Source organism: Theobroma umbraticum, unplaced genomic scaffold (assembly GCF_002168275.2).
Source record: "Theobroma umbraticum cultivar Fairchild unplaced genomic scaffold, ASM216827v3 scaffold_130.0, whole genome shotgun sequence".
Classification (NCBI taxonomy): Eukaryota; Viridiplantae; Streptophyta; class Magnoliopsida; order Malvales; family Malvaceae; genus Theobroma; species Theobroma umbraticum.
In genome coordinates this window covers 4,000,490-4,021,074 of record NW_018397264.1, presented here as the reverse complement: position 1 = coordinate 4,021,074, position 20,585 = coordinate 4,000,490, and the positions used below count along the sequence as shown (strand labels likewise).

At 32.9% G+C, this 20,585-nt stretch overlaps 2 protein-coding genes across 5 annotated transcripts; both read right to left on the bottom strand.

Annotated features, from left to right (window-relative positions):
* Nucleotides 1-59: 59 nt before the first annotated feature.
* On the bottom strand, nucleotides 60-7,171 carry HCAR (coenzyme F420 hydrogenase family / dehydrogenase, beta subunit family). Its single transcript, XM_021435216.1, has 19 exons — nucleotides 7,056-7,171; nucleotides 6,863-6,968; nucleotides 6,651-6,735; nucleotides 5,843-5,954; nucleotides 4,997-5,081; nucleotides 4,855-4,896; nucleotides 4,668-4,746; nucleotides 4,060-4,111; nucleotides 3,901-3,963; nucleotides 3,407-3,504; nucleotides 2,812-2,847; nucleotides 2,668-2,729; nucleotides 2,360-2,387; nucleotides 1,582-1,661; nucleotides 1,315-1,384; nucleotides 1,178-1,235; nucleotides 678-742; nucleotides 498-592; nucleotides 60-419 (listed from the first exon to the last, which is right to left on the bottom strand). The coding sequence occupies exons 1-19, from the start codon at nucleotides 7,126-7,128 to the stop codon at nucleotides 329-331; spliced, it is 1,380 nt and encodes a 459-aa protein (XP_021290891.1). The 5' UTR covers nucleotides 7,129-7,171; the 3' UTR covers nucleotides 60-328.
* Nucleotides 7,172-8,181: 1,010 nt separating this feature from the next.
* BLI (protein BLISTER) lies at nucleotides 8,182-18,524 on the bottom strand. Of its 4 annotated transcripts, none has more exons than XM_021434838.2 (14): nucleotides 17,915-18,524; nucleotides 16,564-16,792; nucleotides 16,240-16,488; nucleotides 15,455-16,071; nucleotides 14,372-14,491; nucleotides 13,655-13,720; nucleotides 12,663-12,773; nucleotides 12,206-12,282; nucleotides 11,393-11,460; nucleotides 11,151-11,270; nucleotides 9,766-9,926; nucleotides 9,563-9,631; nucleotides 9,204-9,359; nucleotides 8,182-8,937 (listed from the first exon to the last, which is right to left on the bottom strand). In XM_021434838.2, the coding sequence occupies exons 1-14, from the start codon at nucleotides 17,978-17,980 to the stop codon at nucleotides 8,851-8,853; spliced, it is 2,196 nt and encodes a 731-aa protein (XP_021290513.1). In that variant the 5' UTR covers nucleotides 17,981-18,524; the 3' UTR covers nucleotides 8,182-8,850. The 4 variants fall into 4 exon arrangements, with proteins under 4 accessions (XP_021290513.1, XP_021290514.1, XP_021290511.1 ...); XM_021434839.2 differs by having other exon boundaries at nucleotides 16,576-16,792; XM_021434836.2 differs by having other exon boundaries at nucleotides 16,240-16,792; nucleotides 17,915-18,523.
* Nucleotides 18,525-20,585: the final 2,061 nt, after the last annotated feature.

Genomic DNA, 20,585 nt, shown 5'->3' with positions numbered 1-20,585 from the left:
CAATTTTGGTGGATTTGGAACCGATATGAGCACCATTCTTCCCTCAGCTGACTAGGCATTTGCCACGCAACACAGGAGGATACAAAGAAAGAAGGTACATTGGCTACCAAACATAACATATTGTTATACCAGGGAAAACCGATACTTTTGTCAACTAACAGGTCTCGAGGCAAAGACATCTAATCTACATATGACTTCACCAAGATCACAATATCATCATATAAAATAGCATTCTCATTCACATAAATTTGTATGTCACACCATGGAAGGAAAATTTTTTTATACCCTCATAAATACCCACATTGCATGCATTTTCACCATCTAGAGGTTACTTCCGGGTAAGCATTTGATCAATCTGACCGTTCTGGTTGTATGCATCCACAATTTTCTTTGCGTACGAAGGAATATGCTTATCAGCTCTGCATGTATTAATATTTTTGCAAAATTAAAAACAACCCTGATGGTATAATACAAATTAGTTGCTCAGTGGAATATACCTTTGTTTTCCCCAGGTGCGGTTCACATACAAATAGTTCCTTAGAGTGTGGTAATCAAGTGAATAACGGGCAAATTCCAGACCCTTTGGCCCAATCTGAACAAAATGGGGACAAAAGAATAAATTACATTTTCAGTTGCCTTTTAGAATAAATGTGTTGTATATATAGAAGAATCCTTACCAAGTTTAGCAAAAAAGCTATCAAATTCCCAATAAACATAGGGGCAGGTTGAGAAGGACCCTTTCCTGAAGGCAACAAAGAAAAAAACGTCAGGACGAGTATTAGATGGTGTGGACATTGTGAATCATCTAAATATAGTTCAGTCATTTTGAAGATAAACAAAATATGAGGACAAAATGAAATACAGTTATCAAGGCTTCTATAAGTACTTGACATACTGTATAAGCCATAATTTCCTTTGTAATAAAAGAATCAGCAAATGAATAAATTAATTCCAGTTTTACTTTTAAAATACAGAAAATAAGTTTGAGAAAATTCACTTAGCAGCATAAATTACATTTTCCTCACATTAAATTATCCAAAATAAACATATGAACTCAACTAGCTGCAGTTCCAAACCACAAGACCTGCACCATATTTCCATTTATAAAGCTTGAAATGCTTATGCACTGCAGCCGAAGTGAAAATGATTTTAGTTAATACGAAGATGAAATACATACTGAACTTAGCATCATCATCTGCTTTAACAGTCTCCATAACAAATGGTTGCCGATTACCCTGAAATAAAATGTTTTGAAATCAGTTTTTGTTCCTCAAATGCTATAGCAGCTCAAGACAACATAGCTTTAGGGTTTACACTACTAGTTGTCGGAGTGATCTCCAAAAGGTTCTCTACCAAACTCAGCATTTCTCTGCCACGTTCATTTCTATAATGCAAAGCATTTAAATGAAAAATTATTTCTCTTGAGATTGATAGCAACTCAAGAATCATTATGCAATACAAGAAAGCAACAATTAGAGTGATAAGGTCAATTTTTATAAACTGAAAGACAGAAATGCAGAGAGAGAGAGGTGGGGCACATATAGCAAGCAGCTTGTGCACTTGATGTAGTAGAGAAAGTACCTGACTGTAACATATTGTGGGTGCTGTGTCATGCTGATTCCAGAATATTTTGGAACGCCCATGTATCCAACCACCAGATCCTGCGTTAGCCAAGAGAAAAGGATAGTTCCAAGTTGAGTTGTGTCAGCAATAAAGTGCAAGAAAACTTCCTTGGAGCTTCTATGATCAAATATTAACCCGGCAAGATCCAACATAGATACCAACTAAAAATGTAGCATAATATCCAGCAACATGCTGACAGTTCTCAGTTAATCAGGGTTGCAAAACATCTGACCAGGTGAACCTTGAGTGACAGAGGCAAAGGAATGCATGGACTGGCAATACTAATAACTAGCAAATAAAGAGAATAATATTCTTTTCTTTAACAACAATCAAGAAAATATGGAAAAAATGTTTTAAGAACTGAACTACTCACTGAAATATTAAAAAGAAAGAGTTAAGGGTCAAGGACTGAGATGTTAAACTCCAGCTAACTATAGGTCATTAAATCATGTTCTCAGCAATATACAACAATGACTTGAGTGTAGCCAAGTAGGTGATTAAGAGATTGCTCATAACCAATAAGGAAGAAATCTGATCATGTTGCACTAAAAGATTTCACAGACCACTTACATTTAGGGCAATTATTTAATTATCATATAAAAAACCATTCATCATAAAATGAACAAAAGCAATTTCACTGCCCTCCCATGTAAAGATATTGAGTAAATAACAAAGGCAATTCTATCAACAAATATAAAAATCGGAGGATCAGCTTGCTTAAATAAATTAAACTCACCGCTAATGCATTCGTGTAGTCAAAACAGCTGCAAAACACATGAAACTTTGGCTAGTTAGAAAGTTTTTCCGCATGAGGATACGCACAATATAATAGTTTTAGATCATATCTTAAATAACCAGAAAGAATAATATCATTTCCTCAATTTATATAATCCTTGGATGAAGAAACACTAAGAGCTCCCAATTCACAGAAGGAGACAGTCTTAGAAACCTATCTAGCCAAATTTGGCCCTCACAACTTTTACATGAGCATTTGCCTGGGAAAAACTTAAGTTGTTAAATCAAATGGACACAACAGGAAATTACCTATAGCAAGATGGAGCAATAACATCAACTAACTCGTTTGCTGGCAGACAGAAATAAGGAACCTGCTTTAGTTAAGATTTAAAATGGATGAAGCAGGATGAATGTGAGAAACAGCCCAGATTGAAAGTACAAGAGCTTTGTTACCTCTTCAATACGGCCATCCAAATGCTTTAAGTGGACCTAGCAGAATACAAAATAGCCATATAAGGGAAAAAAAACAAGCTGTATTGTGCTTTTTTGGTACTTATATCATCCCTCTTGATATGGGACAGCCAACAGTTAAACAAATACTCAAAATTAGCACAATATAAACATTTAAGTAATTAGTCATCAACCTGCCTTGATTGCATAAAATGTTAATCCAAAGCTCTCTCAACATAATGTAAATGGCTTAGTCAGTGAATATTATTCACATCTATTATGAACAAATGGAAAACAACTATCATCACTGTTTAATCCCAATGATGACCAATTACCATCTGCAACAATATATTCTACACTTTTTGAGATTGTTTCTAAAAGAAAGGCAAGGGAAATATCATGAGGTACAATCTCAAGGCACCAAGTAACCTACAGCTCACACCTCTCCTTTATTTAAATACATTGAGACTTTACTACCATAAGAACTATGCGCCATGTAAGTTGCCAGAACGTTGCTCACAATAACATGCTTTACTCCCACAAACAAATATCTTAATGCATAACTTGAGACAAATAAAAGGAGTTTTTCAGCACAAACCTTGTAATCTTGCATAAACTCATAATGCAGAACAGTTTCTGGTTCACTACTTGCTGCCTTTAGAAACTTATCTAGGCCTTCTCGAGTTCCATTATCAACTGTTGAATAAGAGTGTTCATAATGATTGAGATGTCCCATAATTCAGGTACTAAGCAGTCTAATGTGCATATCATTTATCCATCTAATGATTACGAAGTTCGAAAAGATACAACTAACAGAGCAATGATGAAAACATAAAACCTAACTGTTATCCAAGTACATAACCTGGAATAGTTTAATCTCATGGTAACTGATAACAAATCTAAATGAAAATCATTCAAATTCTTTCAGTACAGAAGACCTATTTGTCTTATAAATAAATAAAAATGCTATTCCAGACGGACTATTTATAAGTTACATAGATACTAGCTAGTTTTGCCTAACATGATTTTATAAAAGAAAAGCTGCACAGATTAAAAAGAACAAAAAAGAAGAAAATATAAACTTTCAATTACCACAATTGGTGCCTAACACATAAAGCTTGTCCAAATTTAGATGGTGCTCCACAGACCTTAATGCTGCAGTTTAAGAAATCACTCTGCATTACAATAGTACAAGTCATAATATAGAAATAAGCATAAAAAGAAACTGTTAGGATATAGCATCAAGCATACCCTGCACTTGGCATCCCACACCACAGAAAAGGAGACGTTTCACCCCAGCAGCCTGTAAAATTGAAAATATGACCATTCAATCTCACTTAACTTTTACATTGGAAATCAAAACATACAACTATGAGAGAGTTTTTGTCAGAAACCACATATTCACAATCAGCAAATGGTAGAAATGACAAAAGAAAAGCAACCAAATAAGTAATCATTAAATATATTATTCATTGATTAGAGTTTTTTTTTTTTTGTTTTTTCATATAATGTTCTGCAGGATAAATATGACATCTTATCTTGCCACTTGACTAGGTCATTGGCATTTTCATTGCCTTTTCTTTTGTTTCCAGTTTTTAGGAAGGTTAGGTGTGCAGTAAGGTAAATGGGTAGACTGGGTTCATCTTTTTTTGATTAAGTCAGTGCTAGTTTGTCTGTCTATAATTAAGAGTCTAGGTGGTGTTGCTGTCATTGTTCACCAACTCCTCCATAGTAGTCTTGTTCTACAAAAAATGCTTTTAAAATATGAGCTCCCAAAGACAACTAAATAGCCATCATCCATGGTTCTAAAGCATAAATGATATAAGTTCTCTACAAGTACAATCAAGAATGAAAAATACCTCAACCAGGGCAAGGGTATTCAGATTAGGAGACAACGTTGGTTTGACTCCTTTAGCAGCTAAAACTTCATCTGGTGTCCTGTCGGAAACAAGGAGTCAAAAGGAAGATTTTTTATATCAGAAGGTAAAATAAGTAACATAATTAAGTCAGTAAGTTCAAATTTGGGAAAGAGCAAATAAAACTAACCTAGCTAAAATGGGCCTTGGTGACAGTCTGTCATCTGGATCACTGCATAAAATAAACGTTCAGATAACAAAAACAAAGTGCTAACTTTTTTAATTATAAACCATGTTTAGTTCATCCTTTATCAATTAATGACAATTCCTACCTCTGAACACAAATAACAGCCTCAACCATGCCTGCTTTGAGCATTTCTATTGCAATAGTTGTAACTATCCCAGTCCACTGAGCTCCTAACAATGGAGAAAATTGCAGCGTGCATGAAAATTAGGCTGCAGATCAATATTATGGATAATGCAAAGTATTATTAACCCCACATCCTCCCTCTTCACCCTTCAATACCAGAACCCTCTCCTCTCCCCTGCCCCCATCGACAAGCACACAAAATAGAGGGCAGTTTTTTTTTCAAAAAAAAAAAAGAGGAAAAATCCCATGCACTGAAATTTCCATTTATTTCACTTTAATTCAGATCTTTTTATATTTATCAAGAGGCTTTTTAATGCCGAAAAAAAGAGGTAGAAAACCCCATATTAGGTACACTATATTAGAAAAACATAACGTATAGGTGCATCACTATGATTCATTTTAGAATTTCCAAAATCAGCACTAATTTACCTTTTGGGCATATTTAAATTATATCCACCACTCTCCAAGCTCTGCAAAATAATCTCATTTCTTCCCCCTTTCAAGTTATAAAGAACATCTTGACAGTGCATAATTTAAGTTCCAGCTGACAAGACCTGTTTATTAACAGTATTTCAAAAAATTAAACTTAACCTCAAAGTTACTTTAGGATGATTTTTACAAATTTTCCCTTAATTTGAAAAGATTTGGACGTAAGAAGTATGTGGTACCCCCACCAGACTCCCTCAGAAAACCAAAATTGGATAAAATTAATAGAATTGATGTGCAAACATAATGACAAAGCACCAAAGAACAAAATGGCAACAGACTAACAGAACATAGGAGATTTTCGTAATTTAGAAGGACATACCTTCTACTGGCTTAGTTTTACGAGCATATAGCTGCTTTTCATACACTCCTAAATATGTCTCATCCAAGGAATCTGATTTCCTCCCTCTACCATGAACTACAGGTTCTAAGCTCTGAAAACGAAAGTAAATTAGTCAAACTGCTTTTATAACATCAAACCAGATTCTTATGTATTGGAATTACTGTACAGGCCAATACATAATTATTCAGGTATATAAGTTTGTTCAGAACTAAAATATCAAATAAACTAATGCAAGAAGGTTAAAAGGTAGGAAGAAGTCACAAACTTATGTCACTCTATTCGTAAGTGGGGATATATACTTTAGAATTCTATTTAAAGTATAACAGAAAGACGTAGAATCTTAAAGCAATATCTTTCATAAGTTACAAGGAAATTCTAGAAATAAGGTTTTCTAGGACCTCTCTTTTGTAGGTAAGTTATAGCTACCATTAAGTTGTTGCCTCAGCCAATTCAATAGCAGCATTTACATGCAACTAGATAGACCCGTCAAATAGTTAACCTGGCTCACAATTTATACAGGCCAAGTAAGTTGGAATCAATTTGAAGCTTTTCCCTGATACTAGATATGGTGCAAGCACACAATTTTATTAATATTTTCATTCATGTTTTATAGTCGATTATATGTATAACTACATTTGTCTTGTGAAAAGGTGATTGATTAAGTAAACTAGCATCTTCCTTTCATGCTTTCTTATTAACAATTATTTTTTTTTCTTTATGTAACTAAAGCAAGCCCTTTCTAATCTTTCAGACTACTTAAGGAACATAAAAATTATGTCTGACTTACTTCAATTTTGGACATTCCATCTCCCAAGAAAGCACAAGCATCCTTTACATGGGCAATGTAATATGTATCACACAACCCACACCGACTGCGACATAAGTTAAAAGAAATTATATACCAAAAAGCAAAAACCCAAACAAAAATGAAAACCATCAAACAATCTGAACAAAGAATCATGAAATGATGGGTATTAAACAGAAAAGAAGGAAAAGAACCTGCAATGGTCTTTGGCTGGATAGGTACCTCCTGGTGGTATAGGCTTAGAGCGTTTCCGCCAGTCCTCTCTCAGCTTAACTGTTTTCTTCGCATTGGAGTCTGATTCTATTACATAAAAACAAAGCCTAAATAAATGGAACACCAGAACGAGGCATGCTTTCATGTCTTAAGTGTAAAAGAATTAGTGGGTACCTTTTGAAGAGGATGAAGAAGAAGAAGCAGAAGAGAAGATGGGTCGTGAGAAGCTGGAAATAAGTGAAGTCATGGCAGCCAGCCCAGCTAACAGAAACTCGGAAACAGATGCTCGAAAGAAACTACGGTTATGAGTGCAGTCTGCACCACATATTTCTTATTATAGATTATTATGCCAAAATCCATTTTCAGTAAATTACGAAAATGACCAATATTGAATTAAAAATTCATTTTTAAGGAAAATAAATGTATCCCAATTTTTTTTATTTAAGAAAAAAAATTTAAAGCTTATTCTTTCGATAAAAGATTATGTAACAAACAATGATCCGAATAATCAAATATTGAGATAAATGTATCCCACTTTTAATAATGTATGGTCATACACTTCAACATTATGATTCTCTCAATTTTCATATCAATTCTTTCATTTAATTCAAAAATATAAAATTATTTTTTAAATTTCAATCGAAATTATATGAAGATCTATTAATTTTTAAAATGAGTACTTCGTTTTAAAAATTACAAACATTAATAATAAAAATTATGAAAAAACAAAAATATTATTTATTTTTTATTAAATTAAAATATTATTATTATATTTTTTAAAAAAAATAAAAAACTAAAGAGCCCCAAATTGAGCTCTCTAGGGAAATCTGATCTATCACATGAGGAGTTTTTTTTTAATTAATAAAAATAATAAAAAATATATTAATAATTATAAAAAAATAAAATTATTTTTTTATTTTTATCACGACAACAAGTTAAAAAAAATATTAATAATTGATTAACAAATAAATCTACATAAACAATAAAAATATTTTTTTGAGATAAAGTATTCATTTCGAAAACTAATAAAATTTTATATAATTTTGATCAAAATTTTAAAAATAAAAATATTTTATCTAAAAAATAAACATTTCTTCTATATCAGATATGTCAACTTTTTTATATCATACAAAATAACTTTATCCAATATTTCTTGTAAATTTTTTTTGGTAGTTAAAATTTCAAAAATTAAATTTTGAAAAAAATTTTAATTTCACACAATTTCTTAAAAAATTATAAACGGAGTTAATTAAATTTAAGTTAAAAAAATGCAAAACGAACACTCAATTTGGAACAAAAGTAGAAAATGAATGACCAAATGCATTACATTACACTGTAATATTATACAGCTTAAAACATTTTTATTAAAAAAATTATACTAATCAGGTAAACACTTAAAAACAAGAACAGTAACAAATTTTTGGAATGAAACTTTTAATGACATAGTCCAAACCGTACACATAGATGGAGATTGCATCGAAGGCCTTTCCTTGTGGCCAGATGCATCCAAGGCTGGGAGAAGCCTTGGATTTAACACCGTCAAGACAACAAAATCAACTGTTTGAATTTCTAATGCATTAAGCACCCGAAAGTGTTCCTTCACAAATACAAAAAAAAATGCACACTACAAAGTTACGGGCTTCTTTCCTGTATCATTGTCCTTAGTTCCTTTCGAACATTCAGTGATTGCCCCCATCAAAATTTGATCCCGGAAACGAGAACCAAGTGACTGCAACAAAAAGGGCTTTCTTCTTTATTGTCTTCTCTCAAATAATTGACAATTAGATTATTGCCAATCAATGCTAGTTTGATTCGAGATAAACTCATTTTCCTTCTATTATAAAGAATGGGTTGTATAATTTGACTCAAATATACAAATCACGACCTCCCTCTCATCAACAAAACAAGGGAAGGCAAACCCAAAAAAGGCAGATGCAAGTATAGACCTCGCTTGACAACATATCTGGATTCAGTATGAAAGACGCTTGGTGGTTCTTCGTCTTGCTGGCCCACCAGGAAAGAGCTTCATAATCCACCCTAATACTCTTTCCACCACCTACGAGGAAATTAAATAGTTATTAGAGTTTAATGTTTTTGTTCTTTGAAACTCCTCAATATTTCTTTTATCTGAAATTTTTAGCGATGATTAGATTAACAATATACAAAGGCTCAATCTTCTCATAAAATGGGACTTACAGTCCAAAAGTGTGCCATGGACTTCACACCAGAGAAAACATAATATTATCAATAACCAATTATGTTGTATTAACAATTAATGATACATGGTCATGATACTATAAGAGAGAGTAAGAGAAGTGGTACCTCATCACCCTCATCAGCATATGGAGTATTATCATGCATTATTCGAGACTCAGGTTGTCTAGCTGGCATATGCTCAATTGCCATATTTTGGGCTGTCAGAAGCTCTAATCTTTGAGTTTGGGCTTCAAGTTTCCTCGACAACTCCATGTTCAACTCCTTCATTCATCAACAATAATAATAAGAACAAGCTCTAAAGAAAGGAACCTTGATAAATAAAGATGTTCTTCAATTCCACATTTCTAGTTGAAAATATATCTTTTAGAGATATCTGTAAAGCCTGAGACAGTAACTAGCAGTAAGACCCAAATGAGACTGATACAAACACTTGAATTCTGACATGTCTTGTTCAGGAAAATTACCTTCAGCTTTGAACTTTGAGATAACTCAGATGACAAAGCTTGTGTCAGTTCTTGTTTCTCCAATGTCAACTGCAAGAAAACGTACTCTAATGATCATGACAGGTATCTCTAGAAACCAACTTCAACAACTTAATTTCTCAATTGAAAAAGGAGAAAACCATATTAAACCCACAAAAAGATCTGAATCATGGAACAGAAGCTACCTCAGAAATTAGAGAATTGATGTTTTGAATCATTCTAATTTGATCAGGAGGTATATAAACAGAAGAAGCTTCAAATTGTCCATCTTCAAGCAGCAAGCTCAAACTAGAGGCATCATTAGTGTTATTCATTTCCCTGTCATCAGAAGTAGTGTCTGTGCTTGCTGCAAAAGTTCAGTAACTAGACTCAACACCCAATTAAGGACCATGCAAAATCAAAGAAACATTAGGACACCATTATCATTTTTACATTGCTTATCAGGCTTCTCATAATTGCTTTAAAGCACTAGCAGCTTGTCAATATGCAGTGCAATGCTTGTTATGCATTCAATTTCCTTATATGTAGCTCAAACTCAAGTTCCAGTTAAGGATGTTGCTATTAGTCTCGCACAAGTACTTTTAGCTTTTCATAAGTTTTTCCTTATATGTACAGCTATGCAGGATGATATGCTTATATCAAAGAGTACTTTGAAGCGTCTGACTTCTGCACAAAACAAGTATACTACGAAATTGAAGAGTTGAGGTATTTTATCCATCATCCTAATACTACCTAATCTGAATCTTCCACAAGACCAAATGCTTCCAATAAAGACTCATTAGTGAGCAACTAGTATATGAAGATATTTATACTTCTTTTCACATACATAAATATTAAATTCAGACTCCTGTGACAAGCAAAGGTCCTGAAAGGAGCACTAACAAAATACAGCACCCAGAAGCCCAGTTACTTGACAATTTAGGCAAAAATGGAATTGTGATGCTGGACTCTTGGGCAGAGACAGTAATTTATAATTTTAATTATGTTTTAATACAATAAAAATCTCATAGTTATCCCTGAGATTTTCTCAAAGATCGTAAAAAAAAATTAAAGGACACTTTTTGCAATACCCTAGATCATTATTCATCAATAAGTGATTTCTTAACCAAATTACCTGGCAACTCATATTCGGCATTTAAAAGTAATATTCCAACATCTGCCCTTGTGCTTTAACACACACCAGCATGACCTAAACCTAAAAGGCATCAAGGCATGAATCAAACTAGTGATCCCTACCTTTAACTTTAAGATTATGTAAATTATACTATACCCAATTTCATGCAACCAAACCACCTCTCTAACACATACCATACAAGAAAGTCCAGAGACATTGTAGACCAGCAAGAAGGGTTTTTGGTCTCTACATCTCACTAAGTTTAAGTCTACTCAACTTGCAAGGGTAGACTACTATTAAGTAAAAGTTGACCTTGCACAAAATTCATCCAACTCTGACCAAGAATATGTTGGAATCGGGAACAAGCTTAGTAGCCTCCTACAGTATGCAACTGGATTTTGGTCCAATAAAATAAGACATGGCAATTTATGTAGGTAGCAACTGGAAAAGAGATACCATTACCAAGATCTTCTGTTGAAGTTGACATATCATTCTTACTAGCAGGAGTCTTAATAACATCAATAGACTTTCCACTCGCAGAGGCTTTTCGTAGCTTAGACTGCAGTACCTTCTTCTCTGTGTAAATGAATAGGAAAAAGACATAGTAAACATATGACTAACATAGAAAACAAATATAGAAACTTTGATATAAATATATATATCATAAAAACAAACACACCTGATATTAGCATACTTACCTTCTTGAAGAGCTTCAATAGTTGACTGAAAATCCTGACGCTCTTTCTCTAGGCTTGACATTTTCTTTCTGCAAGATTCAGAAGGAATAAGAAGTTCTACAACTATCAGAGTACTTAATTTAAAAATATATTCAAATGAAGTCTAATCCATGTTAATATTATAGAAAGTGGAAGAAACAAAGTCAATCCCAACCCCTACTTCATTTTCAAAATTCTTTATTTCCAACAAGATTAACTGAAAATAAATTTTCTATTCATGAGGCACTTAACAATAATTTACATGGCACAAGCAGCAGAATTTAATACCCAAAAAAAGGCGCTGTAAATGTATAGTACTTAAGAGAAAAAAAAATCCAAACATACTGAGGATCGGCTCTCCAATTATCACTAACCAAAGAATGATCTGAGGTTAAATGACATACAGCATAGCGAGATCCTAAGCGCACATAAAACTGACTTTCTAATATCATCCTTGATGATTTCAGTGCATGAACTAAAAACTTAAGATTCACTTTTAATTTTCTTTTTTCTTGTTTTTCCTTTTATTTTTTGCATAGATATGTCATGATAACTTAGGTAAAACTTTAATTGGATAAAAATTTCTTAGACAATCTAAGCACCAGTTTAATAATGGCAACAATAACCTCCTTTAATTCTCTACCAGGGAATTATGCATGAGCATTACAATCTAGAAGATACTTCGAATGCAGAATGTGTACATAAGCAGAGAACTATGGAGAATAATAAGAATTCAACTCATGCTGAACATATAGATCACAAGTCCTTTAGAATCAAAGAAAAATTAAAGCATACTTGAAAGAAGAGATTTCAGCCTGTGAGTTCTCCAATTGCCTCTCCAATTTTAGCTCATTTGACCTTAATCTAAGTGCCTACAAAAAGGATATAAAAAACATTTAAATCTAGCAGATGACAAAGGTGATGCTACTCCAGCATCAACAACTTTGTATAGAAACACATTCGATGGAAGAGGAGATAATCCAAAAGCTAATAGTATCATCTAAAACAAGCAAATTAACAACATTGAGTCAATATAAAAAAAGAAAGAGCCATTCAATTTACTCTGGCACTTTAAGCTTACATGCCTAAAACACACCTTTAATGTGTAGTACATATTACAACCATGCATATTAAACACAGGATGATTTGCCAATCTCTTGGCAAAATTACCTAAAAAGGTAGAAGTTTTATAATATATAGAATGATATTAAGAAAAGGAAGAAAACCTTCACCCATGAAAATAATTTGCTACCTTCTCTTCCAAACCAATGACTTCAGAAGCCAATAAATTGGCACGCTCATCAGCAGCATTACATTCCAGTCGTGCATTTTCATATTCCATTTTAAAGGAGTCAAGTTCCGCCTGCAAACATCAAACATCAGACATATCAAGAAAAATAACAAAAGATTACACTGAAATAAAATGTCAAAAACTTTAAAATGAAATTTTGTGGCTCCTAAAGCTCCCCCACCGATTCAAACAACACGAAACAAAGAACACAAAAACATAATGCAGACGGCAAACATATGACATGGCATTTTATAACACAGCAAAACCCCTGAGCTGCATCCTATCCACCATTCTTTTGCAACCAAAGGACTTGCAGAACGATACACTGAACAACCCAATGAGCAGAACTACAACACCGAATGCAGTTTATCAGCCATCCTCCATGTGGATCATTTTTATAGATTAAAAGGAAAATAGATAACTCTTCAAACAAAAAGCCGTTACTTATCTTCCTCCTCTGATGAGGAATAATGCCCATCAAAACATAGCTATAAAATCTCTCCATAAATCTCAAACTCCCCAGGCCAAAAACCCAAATTCTCAGCACACCCCTGCCCAATATCAACCATGAAATTTATTTCGAATTGGGGAACTTATTAAATGCTGTTTTGAACCTTGCTAGAGGTAAAAGCAGTATAGCAGCATTGGTATCATCGTAGCATCAAGTGAGGAGTGAATCTCAGTAATTTCAGTGTTCTTTTCACTGCATTTTCTGGTTAACATGTCTGACTAAAAATGCAATAAAGAAAGCTGTAGATTTTGAATTTTCAGATAAAAGTTTATCAAAGCATAAACCAGGCTGAAATCCATGTGCACATGTGCACACACCACACAGACACCCCCACATCAACTATATGATATAAATGACACGATATGCAGCCACACAAGATTAAATTATTTCAGTGAAAAACTTAAGCTGATTAGCAGTACCCTAAACTATAACAAAATATTACCAGTTGGGCCTTGATTTCTTCCTGTAACTTCTCCATGTCAGTTTTAAGCTGGTTGACAACACTTCTCTGGGGAGAAAAAAAATGTCAATAGATAATAAATAGATTTTAAAAAGGATTCAACATCGTAATTGGAGGCAATTAAATGAGATGGAGTGCCCTTCAGATAAGAAACATGGAAAACTAAGAAACAAACTAAACATTTCTTCTATATTGTTTTAAGATTTTCAATCTCTTTCACAAACATGCAGAAATATTTTCAAACTTACAATCTGTTTTCCTATCTCCAAAAAAAGCTAATTGTTAGGGCACTTTCATGCACGGAAACTTTTGAAGAAGAAAAGCAGATTTTTTTTTTTTTTTTGAAAGTGGTTGTTTTATTGATTGTGCCCAGAAGCTAGTATGCACTCCCACAGTCTTAGACTATGATTCTAAGATTTTTGGTGGCATAAAAACTCTAGCTTGGACATTTGAAAACCACTGTACACTTGCCTTATGACATAGCTGCAGTACTAAGCATGAAGAAGAAAAGCAGATCTAAGTTATCAGTATATATATATATATATATATATCCAAGTAAACTACAACTGCAAATATAATATCCGCTGTTTATAATTATGTAAAGGGCAAAGATGAAGTAGATCCACATTATAGCCTAAACAAAAGTGTTAAACAACTGTCCCTGATATGCTAGTGATGCCGTATATATATCAAACAGACCTGTTGATTATAACTATCTGTCAAGGACGAATTTTCACCAGCCAAAGATTCGGCTAATGTACGTGAGGCCTCAAGAGCTCGTTGCAGTGAAAACTTTTCCTGAGTCAAATCTTCAATATGCTGCAGAATAAAAACAATATATAAATAAACAAGTCCAAACAGGATATCCAGGAAAAGTCAATAAACAAATCCAACATGATAGATAACATATGAAAAATTAAATTCTTCTACATCAAAAGACATGTGTGAGTATGTGTATTAAAAACTTCAAACGTAGAAGGAAGTTGGCTTTTTGGAAATCTTTCAGCAGATATTACTATTTGCTCGTCTCTAAGAAACCAACATGCCATTAGTCTTCAAATCTGAAACAGTGCAAAACAAGTAAAATCCTCAGGAGGCTACTTCTCCTTGTCTTTTGATATACGAACTTACGAATCCTCCAACCTAACCACACCTTACTCCGGCATGCACCCCACAGATACCAGATATTACTATTTGCTTGTCTCTAAGAAGACAACATGTCATTATTCTTCAAACCTGAAACAGTGCATCATAAGTGAAATCCTCAGGAGGCTACTCCTTGCCTTTTGATACACAATCCAATCCTCCAATCTAACCACACCTTACTCCAACATGCACCCGACAGATACAAGATGGTGTTTAGGATGCCAATTTACTTATCTATGGTTTCACCACAAAGAACAATAAATCAAAAGGAATCAGCCTCATCCTCAATTAAGCTCTAAACTTCCTATCAAGATTTGTCACCTCCAGAGCAGCATTGTATTATTAAGCACATTAGCCTGGTAACCAGAGTCCCTTTTTATTTTGCATTCTAGAGACCCACAAACCTTTCTTATCCAGTATATTTCATGTCTAACAATGCACAAATAAATAAATCCACATTTCTAAGGCATCAAAATGTGCACTTCGCAAAATGTATATCCATGTAATTAAAAAACTCATTCTCACAGGCACTACACAGCGTAATTCAGGCAAGGGATGAACCAGAAAACACAAGAATATCACAAAGCTGGTGAAAGTGGCACCCATAGGAAACTCAACAAGAAAAAATATGAGTACCTGTTCCAAGGCAGCAAAGTCCTCATTTTGTTTGGTTGAGTAGAACTCATGCTTCTCATCCAAGGCATTCTCATTAGTAACATTAAGCCACAAGAGGTCACCATTATTACTAGCAGGAACTGAAAAATTACCAGAATACTCATTGGCACCAGGAAAATCGGGATATCCTAGCTTGGAGAAAGTTCCCATAGTTTCCCCCTCAGTTGATGGTTTCTCAAAAGAGGATGATCCTAAGGCATTGATGCTGTTAAGTTGTGAACTATGGGAAGCAAATGCACTCTTTGTAGGTTCATTATGCTGAAAATGAGAACCAGAAGAAGCTCTGGATACATTAAGAGAATCAAGGAAAGATGGACGAGATCTCCTAGAACTAGAATCATTTGTGACTGAATGCAGCGGCATGTGACTTGAGGTACTTCTGGCATCAAAAGTAGACTCTGAAGATACAGATGTTTGCATGGTTGGACCATGCACATTTGGAAAACCACTGGCTAAACTGCTAAATTTTCTTTCCCCAAAATCATAAATCATAGGTTCTCTAAATTCTGCACTGCCTTGTAAGTTCTGCCCAACTTCAAGGACAGCCTTTGTTGCACCCGAGGTAGATTCAGTAGAGTCTAGATTAAACCACAGAACACATGATATTGGTCAGTTCCTTAGAAAAAGAAAATTATAAATAACAACATAAAATGGAAACCTTGGTCATTAGAAGCAAGTATATTCAGCACAAGAATTCATAAATTCAACATTAACTTCATAGAAAGAAGATAGCACATGGTTATTACCAAGCAAGCTGCCTTCACTGGCCTTACTTTGCAGTGAACTTTGTGAAGATATTTTAGTAAAAAAATCTTCAGAAGAATTAGGATTTACAACTGCAGAAAACTTCATTGAACCATCATCTTCTTTTGACTTGGGTTCTTGAAAGTCATTACTCATATGTTTTATCTGTAGGCTATTATTAAACAACGGTCCACCATTCCATGAAGCACCATATTTCTCATTTTCTTGACTATTTGCATGCATCTGCATTTCTGTAGAAGACAAATTATAATCATTTGGTAAAAAAGATGGGATAGCAGGTGTATCATTTGAGTAAGCTCGCTGACTTTCACGGGAACCTTCATTTGTTTTGTTGTTGCTGTTATTGTTAATTATATTTACGGAAGAGCGATCAGGTCCATCAGATGTACCAGCACCATTTGAGTCAGTGACTCGCACATTTTCAGTTTCTAATTGATGTTTATCATTTAAGCTAACATCTGAAGCCTGAGTTTGGGTGGTAGATGCTGCCTTCTTGGCTTTCTCAGCTGCTTTTTTCTTACGAAATTCCTCAAGCTGCAAGATGGAAGGAGGTATTAATTGTAAAAGCACATGAAATGTAAACCCAGATGAGTTGTTTGTTTTTTTTTCAAAATTCCATTTATGTAAAAACATGTAACCGAAACTTTTCTTGAGAGCATAAATCCAGAATAAAAATTATAAAAAAATTCAATCAAACAACTGGATAAATTAGGAGGATATTAACTTACCAGACTATGTAATAAAGTCTAGCATTCAGAATTAAACATACAACAGTAGAATGCAATTTCTTTTTCTTTTGGGGAACTAATCATTAAAAAATATTAATGAAAACGAAAAATTTGGTTAAACAGCATCGACAGAAAAGCATGACCTGAACAACAGAAGAAGAACTCTAAACAACCAGAAATGGTCCAACTCATGCATCAATCAGGAAAAAAAGCATAGCAGCAATTTTAAACTCCAACACTATCACTTACACAACTCAGATAAACTGTTCTTTTGAAATAATTAGTCTCAAGTTTCAGGCAAGTCATTCTTGCTTTAGTATAGCATCAGAAGAAGCTTCTTCATCCTTTCTAACTGAACCCAAACCCTAGCATAGCTCTCCATTCAAATGTAATGACACAAATAAGCTCTTAAATCTAATTTAAGGGGAAAAACTAAAACCTTGGCCCATTATCATTTTTAGCGCCAATGGCAACACCTTACATGAGTACAAAGAAAATATGTAAGGCATTAAAGCAGTGCAACTTCCCAAAGGTCTAATCTAACAAAACAATTGATTCCATATACCCTCAGTTCCAGCTATGATGGACCAAAAAATCGCTAAAACAATGTAAATACTACAGATCATATATGAGAATGCCAAAATAAACTTTTAATTCTAGTCCTATTTAGAAATTGACATCCTAAATCAGTGACCAGATATGCCTAAAATCCAAGTGCAATCTTTGATGCTTGCACCCGAAACTTAGTTATAACAAACTCCATTGCCAACAACCATTTAAAAATTTACAATAATAAAACCATAAAATTTAATGAGTCACAGATTCAATGACCAAATCGATTAATCATATCTCAAAACAGAAACAACTAAAAGAAAAGAATCAAAATAAATCAATAAAGGAAAAACAACGAACAACAACAATAACGTACCCGACGCTTCCCAGCTTCTAAATGCCCTTGTTTCCGCGAACTAGGCAAGACCTGAGCCGACGCCATTTCCCCAAAACCCCGTCAAAATCTCGTCAATCTAACGATTCTAACTCCCAATTCTTACCCCCATTAATTCACAAAAGGAATGCCAATCAAAAGACAACAAAAATTAAAATTAAGAAATTATCGAGTTCACCGACAAAGATTCCACAAAGAAAATCCCCCAAGAATTGAGATTCGAAGCAGATCAATAAACACGAGAGTCGATAAATGAGCGAGAAATATAGGACAGAATTAGTAACGGTAAGGTGAATTTGAAATTTTTGAAATTAAAAAGAAAAACCCTAAAATGAAATGAAATAAATTGAAACAAAATAATGAAAGGAGGCGGGAGGACCGATCAGATCGGAGACAGAAGGCAGGAGAGCTATTTTTCTTTGTTGGAACCGTGAGAAAATATATTAAAATTCTTTTTTTTTTCTGTTTTCCACAGATCTCCCTGCCCTTTTTCTTGAGATTTTCTATATTTTTCAAAATTATATATAGTAAGTTGTTTAAAATGAAATTTTTGGATGGGAGAGATGTGATAAAGCTTCTCCTTAGTGTACGAAAGAATGTACTGCCTCATGTTTCTGAGGTTGACACGTTTTAACTGAGTATGTTGGTATCTAGGTGACTTGGGCGGACCATCAACCTTGGACCCTTCCTATTTTTCGCCTGGGCTTTTTTTTGTTTATTGCGATTGTTAAGCAGTTTTGCTTAAAAATTTAACGGTAAAGAAAAGAAGAAAAATATAATTGAATATTATTAAGTAATGTTGACATGTTATAATAAATGATAATAAAATATAATAATATATTGATAATATATTTTTTATTTTTATATTAAAATTATATTAGTATTATATTTAATAAAAAATTATAATAAATTTTTTAATTAATAATAATTAATTAATTTTTAATTATAAAAATTAATTTAATTTAAAATAAATATATTGGGACTTGATTAAATATAAGAAAAAAATCAAAATTTATTTAAATTCTATTAAAAATTTTAAGAATTTTTAAAAAAGTTATATTTTGTTATCTTATTAATCTTCATTAAGGTTGAAAACCTATTATCCACATTGGAATTTCTTTACACTAAAAAATTAAGGTTGTTGGTTTTGCAATGAAAAATAAAAAACTAATAAAATATTGGTAAAATATCTAAAAACAACTTGTAAACTATTTTAAAAAATTATAATAAATTATTTTTTATTATTATATCAAATTAAATTTTATATTTTTATTTTGAATTAAATAAGTTTTTATATTTTTATTTTAAACTAAATAAATTTTTATAACTAATGATTAACTAATCAAAATGTTACTTATTAATTTTATATCATGTGACATGTTAATATATTATAATAAATAATAACATGACATACTGATATGATCATATTATATTTTTACTCATTATATCAACATTATGTGAATATAAAAATGATAATTAATATTTTAATTAATTATGATTAATCAAGTATTAGTTTTAAAAATTTATTAATTTGATCTAAAATAAAAATATAATAATTTAATTGAATGTAATAAAAAAATAAAAATTTATTTAAAATTTTTAAATAATTCAAATTTTTTTCAAATATTTTATTTAAAATATGTAATCTCAAACTAAAAGAAAATAGAACACAAATTTTGAAGCCCTTAACGTACGGAGCGCGGATTAGGTGCGCGTCTTCTTTTCAAGGGATGGAGTAATATGGGTAAAGGAGAAATTTAGGAAGAAGTAACTTGGGCACCTTACTTTTGTTTGTTCAAAAATGGACAAAAGTGAGAAACAAGAGTCCAGGATGAAGTAAACTTTCAATCAAATTTCCAGGAGGTAGCTTTGAAGCTACTGATGAAGCTGTGCTGAAACAGCCATCTCCCTCATGCGTCTCATATAGGCCAACATTTGCTCACTTTCAGGGACGTTTCGTTTGATGACAGTAGCTTCCATGAAATTCTAACCCACTCTATTGATGCAATATAGTAAAGTGATTGGTTCCAGTGATCTTTATACCTACTGCTTCTTCCACGTCCTTGAACCAATGGGCAAGACTCAATATCATATATGCCCACAAAATTTGTAGCATCACCACCAAAGATCTTGCTGTCCTCACGAGCCTGCTCTTGTTAGGCATTTCCCAGCCTTCTTTAGCTGTTTTCTCTTGCTCTTCAGCTCCTGTCGATTGGATAAACGAGTGGAGAGCAGATCCAGTATTGATCATCAATAAATAATATAATTTTTTTAATACTGTTATATTTGTCATTATAGATGACTTAAATTAAAAAAAAATAAACATCCATTCAAGTCCATGATATTTTTAAAAAAGCAAATCTTGCTATATAATTTACATTTAACTCACACAATCCTTTTTCCTTGGATAAATTTATTTGACTCAAGATTATTTTTGGTAAATAATTCATTAATATGAAATTGGGATACCCCATTACATACATTTAAAAGCAAAAACAGGCATTATGTAAGTCATAAGGAGATCATCATGGACGTGTACAAATAATCCTCCCACAAAACCCAAAGTTGTTGTGCTTTTATACACTGGAATTCATTTATTTGATGCTTAATTTATGCAATAAAACATAACAAAGCAGATTACATATATATATAT